General features: G+C 40.9%; 1 protein-coding gene across 1 annotated transcript in view; it reads left to right on the forward strand.

Moving 5' to 3' along the window:
• Positions 1 to 20228, forward strand: part of ABCC4 (ATP binding cassette subfamily C member 4 (PEL blood group)) — a 223382-nt gene that overhangs the window by 196980 nt on the left and 6174 nt on the right. The window contains exons 27-30 of the mRNA XM_084876712.1: positions 6708 to 6797; positions 10533 to 10705; positions 11110 to 11215; positions 19956 to 20090. Of these exons, the coding sequence (XP_084732838.1) occupies positions 6708 to 6797; positions 10533 to 10705; positions 11110 to 11215; positions 19956 to 20090 (504 nt within the window). The remainder of the gene's footprint in view (positions 1 to 6707; positions 6798 to 10532; positions 10706 to 11109; positions 11216 to 19955; positions 20091 to 20228) is intronic.

The following is a 20228-nucleotide window of genomic DNA, read 5'->3' on the forward strand; positions in this document are numbered from 1 at the left end:
TCTCTCTCACCCATCTCCTTTCCTCTCTGAACTCAATAAAAATATATTTTAAAAAATAATAAATAAAAGTGGATAAGGTAGTAAATTTTATGTGTATTTTACAGAATTTAAAAAAAAATGGTTTAAAGATATCCCTTTCAGAAAAAATGGTAAGGAATTTTCAGCACATAAAATCCTGGTATTGAAAGATTCTTTCTGGGCTATTAGATTCATGATTTAATAATTACAGTAAAAAATATGAATTTAAATCCCCAAGTTTTATATTTTTGTGTACCCTTCTCTGAAATGGGCCAAAGAGATTTACTTAGCAGAAACAATGGGCGTGTCTGTAAAGTACTTTCATATCCTTGGATGAAAGGATCTAGAAACGTGTCCTGTGTTACTTTTAATGCTTCTTAATAAGAAATGGTTGTATGCCTGTGTACATAAAAGAAATGTGTAAATAAAGAAATAACGTTAGATGATTCTTGGCCATCCCAGTAATGTTTTGGAAGCACATCTGAGCAATGACTAAATAAACTTTGACATCACCAGGTTTTGGTTCCGCTCCATCAGTTGCCACCCTACTTATGAGCATGCTCCATATACATACTCCAGAGAGAGTGCTGACAAAACAGAGCTGAGCTTTGTATCTATGAAGATAATGATCAGCAACCATTGTAAACACAGAACCTTTATTTTGTTTTTCACTTTATATGCCTTTGTCTCCAAGGCTCGGTGTTTGTTGATTCAAGAAAGAGAGTTAGTAGAGACTGTCTAGGGGTCACACAGAAACATTCACGAGGCAGCCAGGGGTAGAAGCTTCGAAAGTGGAGACCTAGTGTCTGACTTGCTCTGCCTCACAGGAGTGTGTGACCTTGACGAAGCTGCACGGCCCTCAAGCTTCAGTTTCCTTGTCCTTCCACTGGGTCTAGTAATTCCTGCCTTGCAGAATTGTGTGGAGACTTCACTGGATGAGAAAATGTTTGGGCTTCATAGAAATGCTCAGTAAATAGTAACTGTGATTATTATGGACTGGGTTACTAGCCTTTCTGGTATGTTGCTACTTAAGTAAAAATAGTAAAACACTCTGGATGGATTTTGCTCTTTAATTTTTACTCATGTGTTTGTGGTCCTCGGTGGTTTTTCTTCATATTCATTATAACATGAACCAAATTGTTTAAATAAATGTAAAGAGTGGAGGGAAAAAGTGAGGGTTGGGGATGTAATGAGAAATCTATCCAATATTTATCCAAATGAATAAATATAGAGCAAAATTGAAAGCTATTTCTCCTATTGGTGCATCCCTCATTGTCCAGTTTGTTGGTTTTGAAAAACTGAACTGTTTCCTTTTGCCAAAAAACTCAAGTCACACTCACCACTAAGGGAAAATCAGTTTAGAAATGGGTTTAGCCGAAACTGGTTTGGCTCAGTGGATAGAGCGTCAGCCTGCGGACTGAAAGGTCCCAAGTTCGATTCCAGTCAAGGGCATGTACCTTGGCAGCTGATCGAGGATTCTCTCTCATCGATGTTTCTAACTCTCTATCCCTCTCTCTTCCTCTCTGTAAAAAAATCAATAAAATATTAAAAAAAGAAAAGAAAAAAGAAATGGATTTAGTCACTAATTTGTCATGGGTTAGTGTCAGGAGAAGATACTCAAAATCTTACCTTGCGAGAGTTCTTTGCAGCTTCTAACTGGCTGCAGAGGAGAAGTCTGTTGGCCTGGTTACATGTCTATACTGTGGGAAACTTACATTGCTTTTCACCCCAAATGAATAGGAAGCAGTGTTGCTTCTGCCTCAACACCCTCAGACTCTGCAAAGGGGGAACCCAGTGCTACTTCCTTGTTTACAGATTTGGTGAGCAAGGCCCATAACCTCTTCCCTGCTTCCCGCTCGCTGTGCACCATGAGCTCCTGTGGTGGTCTCTCTCTTTCAGGGTCACCCCTGTCGCTATTTAAAAAAAATAAATTAAAAAAAAAAAAATATATATATATATATATATATATATATATATATATATATATATTATTTTTTTATTTATTTTTTATTTCAGAGTGGAAGGGAGAGGGAGATAGAAACATCAGTGATGAGAGAGAATCATTGATCGGCTGCCCTCTGCATGCCCCGCAGCCCCACACTGGGAATTAAGCCCACAACCCCGGCATGTGCCCTGACCAGGAATTGAACTGTGACCTCCTGGTTCATAGGTAGACACTCAACCACTGAGTCACGCTGGCTGGGCTGGGCCATCCCTGTCACTGTTTACTGCACCTTGAGGAGGCCAGAATTGGGAGAGAGGTGATAGCAAAGACCTACATGGGAACAGAGGCAAGGAAATGGTGGCACACAGTCTGGCTAGTCCTGGAGGGAACTTTAAAAAGCACACAACTATATTCTTAAAAATGCACACCTCTAATTTGTGTTCAGAATTTCAGGAATGGCAAACAAATAAAAGCACTTCCTTAAAAAAAAATTTTTTTGTTGTTTAAACCTCTCCCAAGGCTATTTTTCCATTGATTTTTTTTTTTTTTTTTTTTTTTTTTTTTTTAAGAGAGTGAAAGAGAGATGGAAAGACAGAGAGAAATATCAATGTGAGAGAAACACATGGATTGATTGCCTCCCCAGAGCCCGGCTCGGCAGGAGCCTGCAACCAAGGTACATGGCTTTGACCGGAATCAAACCTGGGACCCTTCAGTTCTTAGGCCAATGCTCTGTCCAGCTAGGGCCTAAATAATTTTTTAAAACTGAACAGGTAGCTGAAATGTAGGCATCCTTTGTACTCGTGACCTGAAATAGTTAAAAAATGTTCCCCAAAGAGAGCACCATGGTGAGGTTATATTCAGGGAGTTGCTTGCTTATCTGAGAGATCTGTAAAAATGGATTTCAAAACTTCTTTGGATGAAGTCTCCACACCTACAGCCCCTATCCTATGGGCATAAAGAAAATGTTTTCACTTGAAGAGGGATTCCATGCAAATGCAATATTCATGATAGCACCCCAAGGGTTGGCACAGATCAACAGCCATGATCCTCATACGATTTAGCAGATCCATTTGTTATTTTTATGAGACCTTTATAATCAAAGCAAAAGGTGGGTAATTTCTAAACAGTATCACTTTGCTCTTTTGTTATTTCCATTCCAGGGGTTATCTTCATCAGGTTGAAAGGGTTCAACAGATCTATCTCTTTAAGACTTCTTCCTTAAGACCTGGTTTTCTTTCCCTTCTTTTCTTATTGAGAACAAAACTCAAAGAGAACAGAGGTGGGTATGCTGTTACTCGGAAAGAAATACAACTGGATCCAAGCCTAATGCAGTGGGGTCCTTTGTTTCTGACACTGAAGTCTTCATTAAAGGCCCTGGAACTGCTCCCCGCGGCTCCTGACCTTTTTGTATCGAAAGAGGACTTTACAGGACTTAAATTCTTTTTCCTTTGTTGGCGAACAATGTCCTTTTCTTCTGAATATGGATGACGATCGGTTCATTCAGAGGCTACAGGGTTTAAAAAAAAAAAAAAAAAAAGAAGGACACCAAGAAATAAAGCAACTCCAGGTGATTTTCTCGTAATGGGGAGATGAGCTGCCCTCAATAAAGGGCCTTAGATTAGAAATGAAAACGTAGCTCTCAGGACTGGAAGAAGCAGTGGCAGTAGCCACCCCTGAGGATGTATTTTAATAAGAGAGGGTGGTTTCCTGATTTGGGACTAGAAACGATGAGTGTAAAGTGTTGCGCTTTATCTGCCGAGTTTGTAACCATTTGTACGCTTTTTGTCTTGGTCCCGGGTTTTAAGTGTCTGGAGGTTAGTGGGTAGGGTTTCTTTTTAGGATAATGAGAGGCTTGTCTTCCCCTAGTGTGTCCAAAGGTCTAGTAGGCCTTTGGGTTCCCGTCTTGCAGTGTGTCCAGGGATTATCAATTTACTACACTCAGTACTCTGATTCAGAGTGGCCTTTTTGGGGTCACACACCTAATATGAACTTGTGTTATGTTAGTAACAAAGGAAAAAATTACTATTAAATGTGGTACAGAGGATAAAAATACTGTACCTTTAAAACCAAGATGAAAAACAGGTTTAATACTAATGCTCCACTTAGAATATTACATTTCTTTTTCTAACTGTACTGTGTCAGCTCACTCATTAAATGAGGTTTAATTGTGCACCTTCAGAAAAAACTTAGTACTTTGGTTAGTAAATTTAGTATATATTTACATGAAGGTTCTATGTCCTACCATAAATGTCTAACACTAAAATGTTCTGCCTGCAAATATTTTTATAACATTTATAAGATTAGTTTATTAACTTCATTGCTTGGAGGTGGGTACTTTAAATATTATCATTTTGTATAGATATTATTTTGACCCTTATCTGCTCTTGAAGTAGTATCTACTGTGAGCACTTTTACTATCTTTTGAAGATAACATAATGGTTTCTTATTTGGCAAGTGGATGTGAGTACAGTAGGTAGTAACCAAACTGAACACAGTGCACAAAACACACTGGCATATTAAAGCAGACATTGTTAACAAATTGCCAAGTTGTTGTAAAGAAAAATATAACTGTACTCAGTTAATGTTTTGAGAAATCATTTTTTATTCAACAAGTTTTGATTGAAACTTTATTCATTTTATAATATACTAGAGTCCCGGTGCATGACATTCATGCAGTGGGAGGGGAGGAGGGAGGAGGTTTCTTATCAACCGAACCTGCGCCCCCTCACAGTCCAGGACCCCTCAGGAGATGTCCACCGAGGGGTCCTTAGCGCTGCCATGGAGGTGGGAGAGGTTCCTGCTACCACCGCTGTGCTCGCCAGCTGTGAGCCCAGCTTCTGGCTGAGCAGCACTCTCCCTGTGGGAGCCCACTAACCACCAAGGGGCATCTCCTGTGTTCAGGGTCTGCCCCAGGTGGTCAGTGTGCATCATAGCGACCAGTCTTTCTGCTATTTGATTTATTTGCATATTAGCCTTATATTATATAGTATATGATATTTGGCATGTCTTAAAGAGAAATATCATTATTTATTAAACTATTTTCTTTTCATACTGCTAAGTAAACATGAGTAATTGCCTAATATATTCTTTTAGATCCACAAGTACAGATTTCAGTGGAGACCCTTTTGCATTGGAAAATGCTTTATTTCTTTTTATGATACTCAGCAGTGATTTGTTGATGGTTAGCAGACCCTCCTTAAGACCTACAGAGTACCTCTGGTCTCTCTATGCTTTTTAAAATATATTTTTATTGATTTCAGAGACGGAGAGAGAGAGATAAAAATGGCAATGATGGGAGAGAATCACTGATCGGCTGCCTCCTGCACACCCTTACTGGGAATCAAGCCCACAACCCAGGCATGTACCCTGCCTGGGAATCAAACTAATAACCTTTTGGTGCACAGAATTATGCCCAACCCACTGGCCAGGACTTAATGTCTTTTTAATGTAGGATTTTGCTTAGGGATACATGTTGTTTGATGGCCAACCATCTGTTTTCTGCATCCATTTTCCCCTCACCCTTCCTGAAACTAAGACAAGAAGGAGAGAAAGTGTGGGAGGTTCTCTGAGGGTCATGCTTCTTCATGGCTAGAGAAGATTAAGTACTGTCTCTATCCTTCTTCTCTGGCTTTTGAGAGGTGAAGAGGAACCATCCAGCCCTAAGGCCATGCCAGCTCCAAGGCTGTTGATTCCCTTGAGTCTAGCACTGGTGGAAAAGTCCAGTCTCTTCTTGTTCCCATAGCTGTGCGTCTCATTGTTCTGCCGCCTTTTTGAAAGCAGCCTGTTGAGCTCTTTTCTGCTGCCCATATTCTGGGTTACTAGAGCTTCTCAAGAGAAAATGTAAACGGCCTACTTTATAAGCTCAGGTACAAGATTCTCTTTTGAAACCTAGAAGGAGGCATATTTTTTCAAGAGTAATTTAATTGTGGTTCCTCCCAAAGCAGATGAAGAGGAAGAGCTACTTAAATAAAAATAATCTTATTATGACGCACATCACACAATGGGTTTCAGGTAATCCAGCCCTTTCAGTTAATAACAAAGTTCTATGAATCATGAAATGCTGATGCACAGACAAGATAACATGGGGTTTGCTGATGCAAATCAGAGGTGATCTCTTTATGAATAGAGGTGTCATTTGCCTCATTAGTTTACCTTCTCTAAGGACAAAAAACAGGTTGTCCCATTCACACAGATAGAGAGATTCCCAATCCTGAAAGTTTGGTTTCCCAATGGAGAAAGAATTTCTTCTTCTTTTTTTTTTTTTAAGTTTATTCTGTGCAAATGTGAAAATATTTAACAGTTTTGCTTAGAGGCACAAATTTCGCCTAATCATGCTGTTGGTGTTTTCCCAGTATCACACCACACCTGGATTGACAATTAATTTATGTTCTCCTGATGTAACCTCAGATTAATTTATATTCTCATTTTTTCTCTTACAGCAGAATATCATTATCAAAAAGGCATTTTTAAAAATAAAACCTTCCTTTCTCAGTTTCTTCTTAAAATGACACACTTCATTAGTTTCTTTTGTTTTTGTTCAATGGCCCAGGAGATATTTTGGACTGCACGCTGTACAATGGAAAATTAATATAGAAATCATTCTGTATTCAAGTATTTGTAACCATATAACTTAGGATTATAGTGCATTTTGGGATTTTGAATTTTAATTCTGTTCTGAAAATTAGTATTGGAATACAAGGTAAAGAGGGTACAGTAATAATATTCACTTTTTTGCGGTACTTAGGAGCCTGTTTTATTCACTGGAACAATGAGGAAAAATCTGGACCCCTTTAATGAGCATACAGATGAGGAACTGTGGAATGCCTTAACAGAGGTAATTTATTACTTGTAGTTAATTTGTTAGCATCAGTATATGCACATTTACTAGGTGTACCAGTTAATAATGCGGATTTTTTTTCATAGATGGAGTTACACATATGTTCATATATGTGTGATTTAATATGTATGTTATTTTGTTGTATTGACATCCAGCTTCAAAACTCCATACGTCAAATCTGCTGAAGGTGTTAACATCATAGATATTTTTATGCTTAAAAATGTCAAATTGTGTGCCAACAAAAGTGCATTTGCATGAAGTTTTAATTCATTATTATTATTTTTATTTTTTTTTGGAAGAAAATGTTATTGTATACTTTGGGAAGTTTATGGTGAACATGTTCCACCTCAAGATACTTGTGAACTCTGGTTTAAACACTACCCTGCAGGCCATCTTGTGGTGGCCATCTTGTGTTCACATGGGGGCAGCCATCTTTGACCACATGGGGCAGTCATCTTGTATGTTGGAGTGATGGTCAGTTTGCATATTACTCTTTTATTAGATAGGATGACTTTTGTATGCTTTTCAATGAAAGAGTTGGCATTCTGATTTTTAGAAAATTTACCAAATCTTTCATTGAAAAACATAGAAAGTAATGGGGTCAGACTTTAGGAGAACTAAAAACCCTGTTTGGCTGGTTTATAAATAATGCCATACTAGAAATGGGAACCCAAACTCACAGGGTTGACTTAAGAGTCAATAAGAGGATACTACAGTTTTCCTCTATTTTTTTTTTTTTTTTTAATAATGTCCTCTTTATTTTTCTTCCTCCTTGTCCCTTGGTGGAGATGGACATTCAGCTAGTTCTATAGATGTTGCCCATTTCATCTTGGTTATTTTTTTAAATTATGCTGAAAATACATTTTTGGTATATGTTCTGAAAAATAGCCAGGTGTAAACTCAAAGTTCATTAGAAGTTAGTGCTGATTTTGGCACCTAAAATGAAATGGCAGCTCTATAAATATAACATAAGTAATGGTTAAAGATTAAGCAGTTTATCAATGAGAAGTCAAAACATGCAAAATTTGTTTTATGTATACCCATTCTCAATACTGATAAATGCAAAGAAAAAAAAAAAAAGGAGCAGAACATGGAGAGAGGCCAGCAAACCACATCTATACTAATAAAAGGGTAATATGCTAATTAGACTGGACATCTTTCAGACATCCTTCTGGACAAAGCCACGGTGGCAGGGGCAGAGGCAGTTAGGGGCTATCAGGCAGGCAAGGGAAAGTAGTTAGGGGCGAACAGGCCAGCAGGGAAGAGCAGTTAGGGGTGATCAGGCCACCAGGCAGAGGTGTTTAGGGGTGATCAGGCAGGCAGGCAGTAGGCAGGTGAGCAGTTATGAGCCAGCAGTCCCAGATTGCGAGAGGGATGTCCTGGATTGGAGAGGGATGTCCCGGATTGGAGAGGGTGCAGGAAAAGGGTGCAGGCCAGGCTGAGGGACACCCCCCATCCTGCACAAATTTTGTGCACCAGGCCTCTAGTTATTAATTACAAGCAACATCTATTGAACACATACTAATTTTATACTCTAACAATGTTAGATGGTTGACACCTTTATTGTTAATATATTATAGTATTTATAGGTTAGGAAGCTAAGATAGAGAAAGTCCAGGAAATTGCCCAATAGACAGACCCAGGTGATACTCATGTCCGGGCTGTGTGGCCTCAAGGTCCCTATGTTTTAAAATTTCATAGCACAGGAAAGTCGAATAGACTGATGAACAAACCTATGCCCTTCACCTAAAGTCACTGGTTGCTAACATTTTGCCAGTTTTTGCTTTCTCTCTTCTATATTTGCTAAATTGTTTGAAAGTAAGTTGCAGAAATTTTCATTAAATGCTGCAATTCACCCTTATGTATGCCTTATAGGAACAAGGACATTCTTCTACACTACATTTACAGTCATTACCCTGTTACCTAGTTTTCAAATCCATCAATTGCAACTCCTAGCTACTACGTTATATTGCCTCTGTTCTCTTTTTCTCGGTTCTGAGGCTTAATTATAACATGGATGTGTGATAACACTAACAGAGGTCCTTGGCATTCAAGTCATTCTCCTAACCAACCCTGATTAGTAAATGAAGACCTCGTCTCAGAAAACAGTGTTTTCTGGAACCCATGTCTATTGTTCTTCATCTCACAACCTTTATTCCTCATCAGGCAGGTATGGACAACCTGAAAGATGGTTAAAAACCAGACTAGTGATGAGATGTCATGTGAGTTGGACAAAAGTGTGAGATTATTTCTTCAAAGCCAGGATATTGATCGTAAGATAGACCAGTTTGCACACACAAGTGCTACCAAAGTCAGCTCAGCACAAAAAGTCTTGCCACTGTTATACCTTTGATCAGTTCTGTCACCCAGGAGTGCAGACTTGTGAATATGTGTCGTAAAGAGAATACTCAGTAAGTACTCTTCCTTGTAATGGAGGGCAATTGGCTGAGTTGACATCTTCATTTTATAATTTTCAGTACAAGTAAATGTACCACAGTTCAAATCTTGTGCCTTAGATTTCATACATCTTTCATGTGAATGCTGAATACCAACATCATATTTAATACCAACATCATATTTAACAAATTCACAATTACCATATTTAATCCTAACTGAGAATTTGTTTGTTGGGCTTGGACCTCCATCATGAACATAATTCAAGAACACACTCATAGAAGTACTTTAGCGTTTAGGAAATACCTTGAAAACATTGCCCACTTACCCTTGGTGTGTGTTACTTGACATGATACTTTTGTGCCCCTGTTTATTGGCTATCACTCATCCACATCTGTTAATTTCTTTTTCTTATTTAATCCTTATCCAAGGATATATTTTCATTGATTTGAGAAAGAGAGAGATGGGGGGGGGGGGAGAGAAACATTGATGTGTGAAACATTGATCGGTTGCCCCTGCATGTGCACTGTGTAAGTGTGATTCAGTGATTTTGGTAAATTTATAGTTATATAATCACGACAATCCAATTTTAGAGCATTTCTCTCACCCCCATTTACAGTTAACCCTCCAGTCCCTAGGCAATTGGTATTCTACTCTTTTTTTGTTTTTCTTTTATAGCTTCACTTTTTCCATTGCTTTTTCAATAGAGTGAAATGGAAGTGGGGGGAGGAGGGAAGAATTGGAGGGAGGGAGGGAGAGGGAGAGAGAGAGAGAGAGAGAGAGGAGAGAGAGAGAGACTGGTTGCCTCCTGCAGTCACCCTGAGTGGGGATGGGGAGTGAATCTGTAACCTGGATACGTGCCCTTTACCCAAGTAGAATTTGTAACCCAACAGCCTGGGCTGATGCTCTATACACCAGCCAAGGCCACTGTTCTATTCTTTGTCTCTATAAATTCCTGTAGTTTAATTTGAATTAAAAAATTAGAAGGAACATTGAACATTTTTCTATATTTTACCGCAGGGATAATTTTATTTCGCATACTTTATATGTCTTAATGACATTGACAGAACTTGAACAGACTGCCTACTGATGGTAACTAAGAAGAATCTTGATTTCCTTTCAAGTTTATGCTCTTAAGTCAGAATGTTTCTGTCCTGAGTTGACTTACCCATCTTTCTGAGTGAACACTAATTGGAAATGATTGTCGCTGTCATGTGGCCATACACGGAAGATATGGAAGAAGTCCTAAAGATTCCAAAGCTCTGATGACTAGGAGGCTTGTGTACTTCAAATAGTAGTTTGTTGAGGAAAACACCATTCTTCTTTCTACATCAACAGGTACAACTTAAAGAAGCCATCGAAGATCTTCCTGGCAAAATGGATACTGAATTAGCAGAATCTGGATCGAACTTCAGTGTCGGACAAAGACAGTTGGTGTGCCTTGCCAGAGCCATTCTCAGGAAAAATCGGATATTGATCATTGACGAGGCAACAGCAAATGTGGATCTCAGGTACAGAGCTGAGTTCCATGTAACCTGGTATCTGAATTTTAAATATGGTAAAATGAGAAACATTTAATGATAGTGAGTTTTTCTGAGTGCTTTCTTTGATACCTCTTGATAACCCATGAAGAATCAATTCTGGTAAGCAGAGGAAGAAACCAAAACATGAATGCTGTTAATGTTACTATTAAGCTTCCTAAGAGAATAATTTCTCATAGTTTTAATAATTTGAAATGAAGGATATCTTCCATTTTTTAATGAAAAGTGGTAAATTTGTAAATAGACTTTCTACTTAGATTTTAAAGAACAAGATCATGCTTAAAGTTTTGATTTTTAGAGACATATAAATATCATATATTTTTAAGTCTTAAGTCTGTCTTTACTGAACTAAACTTCAACTTCTTTGATTCCAGAACTGATGAGTTAATACAAAAAAAAATCCGTGAGAAATTTGCCCATTGCACGGTGCTTACCATTGCCCACAGATTGAACACCATTATCGACAGTGACAAGATCATGGTGAGACTCCCACCTGTGGAATTCCAGTTTCTTTTTCTGTACCTGTTTTTCAGTTTTTCCTTTCTTGTAAAGCTTGAGAGACATCTACAATTAGTTAATTTTCCTTTCATTCTTGACAATAATCCAAATACTTTACACATTCAGATGTGCTATTCAGTATTATGCTCACTCATTTCATATTTTCATACTGAAAGCTTATTTGAATTATTATTTTTACTTAAGATGGCCAACCATGAAAATATTCCAAATTGAAGATATGGCTTCATATTACAGAGTGCTAGAACAGGCTTCAGGCAGTGCCAACAGTCATCTGGGCTAGCAGCAAGAAGCAGGCCACGCCCACAGACTTTTGTGAGTGACCATGTGACATTCCAACATTATAAGACAGATTTGTTAGATTCTAAAAACATTGTTTAGCATTAAGCATCCTTCACCTTTCATTTTGTGTTCTTGAATGGTAATCGGAAATAACATTTCATTTGTGCCTTTTACCTGTCACTTTGTTATTTTCATCTCTAGAATTGTATTTCTCAGACTGTCCCATAAAACATATTTCTTCCACAGTAAATGACTGATACTGTGAAGTTCACCGTTTCACTTTGTCAGTCTTTTGATGCTTCAGAAAGATGGCTTCATCTCTGGCTCAGTTGGGGGTCCGTTCCAATTAAATCTTTTCTCCTAAATGTACCACATAGATTTATTTTGGGGTTTTGGTATAACAATATTGAAGGTAGCAGCTTGCTTTTATTATCTGACTAGAGGCTCAGTGCACAAAATTCTTGCACAGGGGAAGGGAGGAAGTGGGGTACCTGTACCCTTTCACAATCTGGAGTTGTTCGGGGGATGTCCAACTGAAGGTTTAGACCCTATTCCACAGGGATCCCTGTGGGATTGGGCCTAACTTGGCAGTCGGACATCTCTCTCACAATCCGGGACTGCTTGCTTCTAACCGCTTGCTTGCCTGCCTACCTTATTGCCTTCCTGCCTGATCAGTCTGCCTTCCTGCCTGATCACCCTTAACCACTCACCTGCCTGCCTGATTGTCTCTAACTGCCTCTGCCTGGGTCTCTGCCATGGCAGCTTCATCCGGAAGGATGTCAGAATGACGTCTGGAAGGTCGTTCAGCTGTCCGGTCTAATTAGCATATTATGCTTTTATTATTATAGATACTTAGAAATACTGTTACCTTAGAATGTATGGTCAGTTAGGGAAACAGCAAAGAAAGACAAAATGTAGCTGACTTTTCAGTTGGACACTCCTAAATCTTACTCATCAGCACTTTGACCCACATTCCCAAACATTTAGTTCATGAGTATCTCCTTAACCTGTTAGCTCTGTTGCCTTTATCAAAGTATGCCCATTTGTTTAATACTGTACTTATCAGTATCTCCTAGTAAATTTCAACAACCTCAATTTTCTCTCTCTTAATCAGTGTCTACTTAGATCCTTCACGTGGTTTTACAAAGTGATGTATAGCCCAGACCTTCCCTACCCTTCCAGGCATGTCCAGTCTGCTCTCCCTCTTTCCTCTATAGTTAAAACCACATTGATCACATCTCAGTTCTCCAAAGGCAGCACTCACTCCGGCTTTTACAGTTGTATCCCCTCTTCCCCACCGGATGTCTGTGAGATGCTGGAGGTGGAGATGGTAAAATGATTGGACTAGATAACGAAGTAGAGCCCAAGCAGACTGCATGATGGGCTGAATGTGGGAGCTGAAGGAAAAGAGGGAAGAGTCAGTGCTGGTTTCTAGGGGTAAGGCTATGAGCCTCTTGGTGAATAAGGTAGACTGAGGGAGAAGTTGATTTGGAGAAGGGAAGTGCAAGGGCTGTCTTAGAGCATGATACCTTTGTGATAGCTGATTTTTTTTTTTTTTTTTTAAGTTGACTTCAGAGAAACAGGGAAAGGGAGAGATTGAAACATCAGTGATGAGAGATAATCACTGATTGGCTGCCTCCTGCACACCCCCTACTGGGGATCAAGCCCACAACTGAGCATGTGCCCTGACTGGGAACCAAATCATGACCTCCTGGCTCATAGGTCAATGCGTACCCTTTAAGCTATTATACACTGTCAGGTCATGGGGGCCCATCTTGTTTTCTGTAATGACTTTGCATTTCACCACGCAGCTTCCCTACCCTCTCTCATATCCAGTCACTAGGGGTTGGGGGTAGAAGTGTGAGGTGTCCTACCCGGAGATGAAAACTTGGCTCCTTGTTTGCACCTGGGACAGAGCTGGTTTTTGCTGCCGACTCCTTTGTAGGGGGTAGCAGGATTAGACCTTATCCCCTAGCTTCAGAGTTGAGGAATTGTTCTCCCTGCTCCATCCACTCCGGGGGCCATGAAATCCTCCATCTGCATTCTATTCTAGAGCTTCTGATTATCAGTTGGCTCTCTGTTCGGCAAAGCGCCATGAATGACAACCTCTAGTGCCTCAGTCTAGGCCGCCGAATAAATCACAAAGCTGTGATTTTTAAAAATATATATATTTTATTGATTGTTTACAGAGAGGAAGGGAGAGGGATAGATAGCTAGAAACATTGATGAGAGAGAACCATCGATCAGCTGCCTCCTGCATGCCCCCTACTGGGAAGTGCCTGCAACCAATGTACATGCCCTTGGCCAGAATCAAACCTGGGACCTTCCAGTCTGTAGACCGACGCTCTATCCACTGAGCCAAACCAGTTTTGGCAAGCTGTGATTTTTTTGAAGCAATTTTCTTTTCTTGCTTTCTTTAGGAATACCTACTTCCTTTCCAGAAAACAGGTGATTTGTCTGTTCTGTTATTTTGGAAGACTTAAGGACATAAAGACAAGTCAATCAGCTGCAAAGCCTAATGCTTCAGAGGGCGGGTGGCCAGCCTGGGGAGCGGCTGGGGAAGTGACAGATGCTAATGAAGGGCATAACCAGCAGTGTTGTCATCCCAAAGTCGTGTCACTGCAAATGCTCAAGGTGTAATAATTATATTCTGTTGCACTGGTGAATACTTCTGCACAAAGACGGACGGCGACGGTTTTGTTTACTGTGAGTGAATCAAACAAAAGGCCGTTGGGAAACAACTGTGACCTAATTAATAGCTTTGTTTGTGTGCTGGCTCTCCGAAGGGATTTGCCCAGTTTTGGTTCATTAAGTGGCATTGATGTGTTCGGCTTAGAGTTCTATTTTACAAAGATGTTCTCTCCATTTTAACTTTATTAAACATGATGTCGTTGTAACGACAGCTAATTTAATCTTCCTCGTTGGCTCAGTTGCCACAAAAACCGTGGAGCAAGACAGACGCATGAGAAAGCCTTTCTCCTAAGACTCGCCACTATCTCTGCATTAAGGACGGCGCCTTCCCTGTGGTTTTAAGGATTAGCTGGTGACTTGTCACCCGTTTCCAGCCAAGAGCATGGCTCTCTCCTCCGGTCCCTGGACACTTCCGTCTTGATGACGCCCCAGGATCCTCCCCAGGAGTGTGAGCAAGAGAAGCTTGTGAAAATCTGCAGCCGCTCTGGCTATCTTGTCGCCTATGTTCAACATTTTTCACCGTCAGGAGTTAGTGAGTTATTGGGGAAGGACGTCTGGAGAGCCCAAACCAGGGCTAAGGAACTCAGATCCCACCTCTTCTGTTTACAGGCCCTCTTATGGTTTTATATAATCTTGACCCTTTCTTCCCAAACTCCAACCTCTCCTTGGTGGGATTTCCCAGAGAAATCAAAACTGGGTACTATTTAACAGAACCACCTGGAAAAGCACAAAAAAAAAAAAAAAAAAAAGAACTCAAAGCTAACTGGAGTTTTACTTAAATTCTATTTTTCATCCTTATGGAACTTTTCTTTAAGCCTGCAATGGTCACGGTAAGAACATTTCAGTAGAGGAAAGCTCCTTTAAAGACAGCCCAGGAGATTTCGTTCACATTTTCAGAGAGAAAAAGAAACTAATGTGAACACCGAAAGCACCATCCGGGAGAAAAGCTACTTCCCCAGGGAGAGAGGGAGGGGGCTTCCATGCGATAGCTGACACTTTGGGGGTGCCGCTGTGGAGGCCATCGTGGCCTAGTCTTCATCCTCCCCTGGTGAGAAGAATGGCTTCCATTTCAAGACCTAAGAATGGGGCTTGAGTAACACTTGCCACAGAGAAAACCACTGGCACCTATTTTACCAGTCAAAGGGCTGAGCTTCCAAGGTGGATAACTGTTCCCGGGCCCCTACATCACCTGGCAGCCATGAGCGGGCATCTGAACCCCCTCCCGTCCCGACTCCACCCTACTTGGCGATAAGTGGGATCTCCCTTTATTGCCGGCCGCCTACTGAAAGCTGTTCCAGCATCTCTTTCCCACCCCCAGGCTTTTCCTCCACCCTGCACTGCCCCCCACCTTTCCCCGAAGCCATCCCACTATCGCTGATGGCATCCTGCCCATTAAATGGATTAACTTATTTTGCAATGGGTCCATTTGGTTTTATATCTAGGACAGCTACTTGGAATATTTGTAGATGCACAGGCCTGACAAAACACCTCTTCGTTGAGCTTATGCAACTGATTGACTCATCCAACGCGATGTATTTCTTCTCCTCAACCTGCTAGAGAGCGGCGAGCAGTTTGAGGCTGGTGTTCCTGGAGAGATTCTGGGGCTGGGGGGTTGCCATCACACTGACTGATGTATTTACAGTTTAATTGGGGTTGCAGGGAGAATGCAGACACAGCGCGAGATTTCAGGGGCCTCTTAGAGTTGTAAAGGATGTTAAAAATAAAAATTCTAAGTTGTACCTTTCTATTGGTACAAAAAGAAAATTGGGAGTTGTATCACGTTTGCTTGTTCTAAAATGTCTAGACTCGATCAGATCAGTGAATGTAAAGGCTGAGGGGGTGCAGGCTCTTCCTGGCCTTGTTTCAGCCCGTATCCCAAGGCAGCTCCTTTAGCACCTGGGGTTAGACTGCTCAGCACCGCCTCCCCTCCTCTCTCTTTTCCAAGATTTGATATAAATGAGTTTCAAGCCTTCATCCCCAATCCTAGTCTGTCCCTCGTGTTTCCTTGCCCTCTCGCCCATAGCCATCCACCTGAGGCATGTGGTCCTCCAAAGCTGTGTCCCTAATCCCACTCTTCCCACCTTGATCTTGCCCTGTATTTTTGCCAAACTACACCAATGGGCAGTCACCCATTCATGCCTTGAATTTAGTTCCTTTGTGAATAACTTTCAGCCAGCTTGTATTGGGTGCCTGTTACTTGTCATGTACAGTGCCAGGGCCTGGAGTTGACATGCTTACCACCACCATCCCCTGCCAGTCTGGTTAGCCTGCTGTTCAGTCATTTGGTTGTCCCTCACTAACCCCCCTGCTGGCCTGGTCACTCCACACAGCCTGTTGCTCAGTTGTGTGATTGTCCCTTACTGCCCCCTCCCCCCTGCCTGGTTGCCCATGCAGCCTGCCGCTCATCATGTGATCATCCCTCACAAATCTCACCCCCATACACACACACTGGCCTGGTCGCCCCATAGAGCCTTGTTTAGCCATATGTTAAGTTGTTTTGGTTGTGACAGTTGCTTAGGTAGGTAGATAGATAGATAGATAGATAGATTGCAGCGGAAAGTGGACAGGGGAAATGTTTTTGTTTATTGGCATACTTTTTTAAGTTATACAAAGTTAGCATAAGATAATGTCCATGTAGAAAGGGATCTTAGAAAATTGAACATTAAAATTCTCATATCCCTTATTTTACTTATGATAAAAATAAATAAATATTTTGCTTTCAATAATAAACAGTGCCTTTCCCTGGGTACTCACGTGGAGAGGAAAGAGTGCAGGTTCAGAGCTAGGTTCAAATCCCAGCTCTTACATCTACTGATTCTGCAGCCTCAGCCAAGTTCTTTAACTGAACTGTACTTCAGCCTTCATCTCCAGCTGCAGACTGTGTCTGGCTCAGTTTTAAATCTCCTGTTTCTAAAACAGTGCGGTGGTATTAGGTGCTCATTTAATGCTGACTGGGAGGATGGGTGAATAGAAGGAAGGGAAGGAGGAAGGAAATTTTGCGTTGTGTTTGTCTACTCTATTTTGAGAATTCACAGTGGTGACTAGAGCAGGTGGCACAGTGAATGCTCAACCCATATCTATTTTTATTTTCCCTTACAAATTCAAAAGGCTGCTGTTCTCATTATGGGGTGATTTTATTGGTCTGAAGGTAGCTATACGCTTTGTTACATCGCATATATGCCATTGCATCTCATCTCTCAGATTTTGTGAATTCATCCATGTGAGTCCATACTAATATATTTCATGTTAAGATACTGTATTTTTAGCATATCAAAAGAGTATAAAAGAGGTATATTTATTTTACATCTTTAAAGTATTTCTTAAAAAGTTAAAATTTAACCTTAATAAATTATCAAACTTATAACAAATTACTACAGTTCTGTCACTCCCTACAAAATAAAAAAAGAAAGAAAGAAAACTCCCCTTATGAAATACAGTACATGGCCATTAATTGCTAATGCTTATAAGCCTCAAAATATTTAGACCTAAATGATCTTCCTGTCATTTATATTATTAATCCTGTTGCTTTTGAGAACATTAATATTTTTCTGGTTCTGCCTTTTTAGATATTGGTCAATTATGAAAACTCCTCATCTTAGTGTCATTCCTGTGTTTTCAGACAATCTGCAAGAAAATGGAAAGATTTGCTATTCAGTCAAATTTGGGCAGATAGGAAGTTGGACAAGATAGTAGTAGTTACCTCCATTAAAAATGATGTGAATCTTTATAGCTAGAGAACTCATTCTCCATCATCTCTGAAATGGTGATTTTTAAAAGCTTGTTGCTTTTGCAGAATATCAAGTTTCTCATTACATATAAAGTAACTTGATTCACTTATTTACTTAGCCTGAGAGAGACATGTATTTTAAAATTGCGTGTGTGTTTTTCTTCATCAAGGAGGAGTGGTTACACTCTATAATGCTATGCTTAAGTAAATTATACATTCAGGGCATCTAAATTGTCATGCCAAATTATAGGACATCTTAATTATTATGTGGATGTGACAGATTCAATTATTCTTGAACTCTTTTGAGAAAGCTGCCCTTAGCAATGGTTCACAGTAGTAAACAAAAGATGAACGGGGAAAAATGCCCTTTGTAAGAGACCTCATACACGTCTCCCACTAACTGTAATACCTCAATGTGGAAAGCAACCTGTGTCCTGCTTTACATTGTCAACAGATTCTCTTAAGATAAATTTACTCTAAATATGGCCTAAGTCACATGTGTCAAACACAAGGCCCGCGGGCCAAATCCAGCCCGCCAGGCCTTGCAATGTGGCCCGCACCGCGCTGTCATCACTGCACTCCGCTGTCAGTTTATGACATTGTCAGTTTATGACTGTTCAGTAAACCATTCGGCCCGAGATTTAGGCTGGATTTTAGATTTTGGCCCCTTCTCTGATTGAGTTCGACACCCCTAGCCTAAGTGAACAATGAAGTGCCACTTACCATCAGAGCTGTTTGCCTTGGTACCTCACTTGGACCAATTGATTCAGACTCCCCCCCCCCCCACACACACACACACACACCCCTGTCTGAAGCCATTAACCAAAGCCACTAATAAATCGAAATGTGGAGTAAAGAGCCCCTTCCTCTCCCTTTCGATTTCAGTGGGCATATTAATGAGCGATCAAATGGCTGGAAGGCAAGCTGCCGGAGAAAGAGACAGAGAGCACCAAGGAAAGATTATTGTGAACACAGATACTCAGGTCCTCGGCAGCTCAGACAGGGCTGCCCACGAGAGCGCTAGGTGGGCCCTGATCATTGGAATTTAGAGCTCGATTTCTTAATTGCTTCTTTAGTCTTATCCAAAGGGAAAATTGGATTTCTGGAGATTTCTTCTGTGCAGAGTAATTATGCTAAAGCTGCTTAGGTGGCAGCTCATTCAGCCAGCCTTTCCCTTTCCGAATAATAAATTGCATCCAAAGCCAACCTCAAGATGTGCCTGAGTCTCCTCCGCGCGGGGGCGCTGTCCCCTCCACCAGGTGGCATGTACCAGGGAACCCCAGAAGTGTTGACTTCTTTTCCAAATATCACTCAGATTCTGTCAAACCAGCTCAGCAATTTATTTGCTTTCAGGTCATGACCCAACTTTTTTATTTTATTAAGTCAAGAAACTTCCCGCTGAAACTGGTTTGGCTCGGTGGATAGAGCGTCAGCCTGCAGGCTGAAAGGTCCCAGGTTTGATTCCCATCAAGGGCATGTACCTTGGTTGCGGGCACGTCCCCAGTAGGGGGTGTGCAAGGGGCAGCTAATCGATGATTCTCTCTCATCGATGTTTCCAACTCTCTATCCCTCTCTTTTCCTCTCTGTAAAAAATCAATAAAATATATTTTTTTTAAAAAAGAAACTTCCCAGCCCTGAATATGTGTATAAATAGCCCTCCAAGCTCAGAGTCTGAGAGCTAAACGCGCTAACTAATGGAAACAACCCAAAATGTCCTTGGCAGAATATAAAATGCCAGGGGACTGCTTGAGTGCCCTTAATCATAGCCTAAACCTCCCCTTTTCTTCCTTTGCTATAACATTATACTAATAAAAGGTCGGGTGGAGGCCTTTGTCTGCCTGGTAAAACAGGGTAATCAAACCATTTAAACACCCGCCAGGCCTACCACCCAAATAGAGGCTCTCTATTCTCCCTCTCCTGCCTCTTTCCGAAACATTGTCTGAGGTATAATATGCTGCTGCACAACATTGTGTGCTAAATGGGTTTCTTTCTGCTGATTAACAGGTTTTGGATTCAGGAAGACTGAAAGAATATGATGAGCCCTATGTTTTGCTGCAAAATAAAGACAGCCTCTTTTACAAGATGGTGCAACAACTGGGCAAGGCAGAAGCTGCTGCCCTCACCGAAACGGCAAAACAGGTGAGCGGGCCATGCGGGGTGGTAATTAGAGTCCGTCTCAACAGTTCTCTCCTCGCGATCCGGCACCAAGCGGTTCTAACAAGCACTCTGTGCCCCTGTCAATTATAAGCCTCCAGAGACAGAGCTTCATGGCTGGGT

This window comes from Pipistrellus hanaki, assembly GCF_964339955.1.
Source record: "Pipistrellus hanaki genome assembly, chromosome: 3".
Lineage (NCBI taxonomy): Eukaryota > Metazoa > Chordata > Mammalia > Chiroptera > Vespertilionidae > Pipistrellus > Pipistrellus hanaki.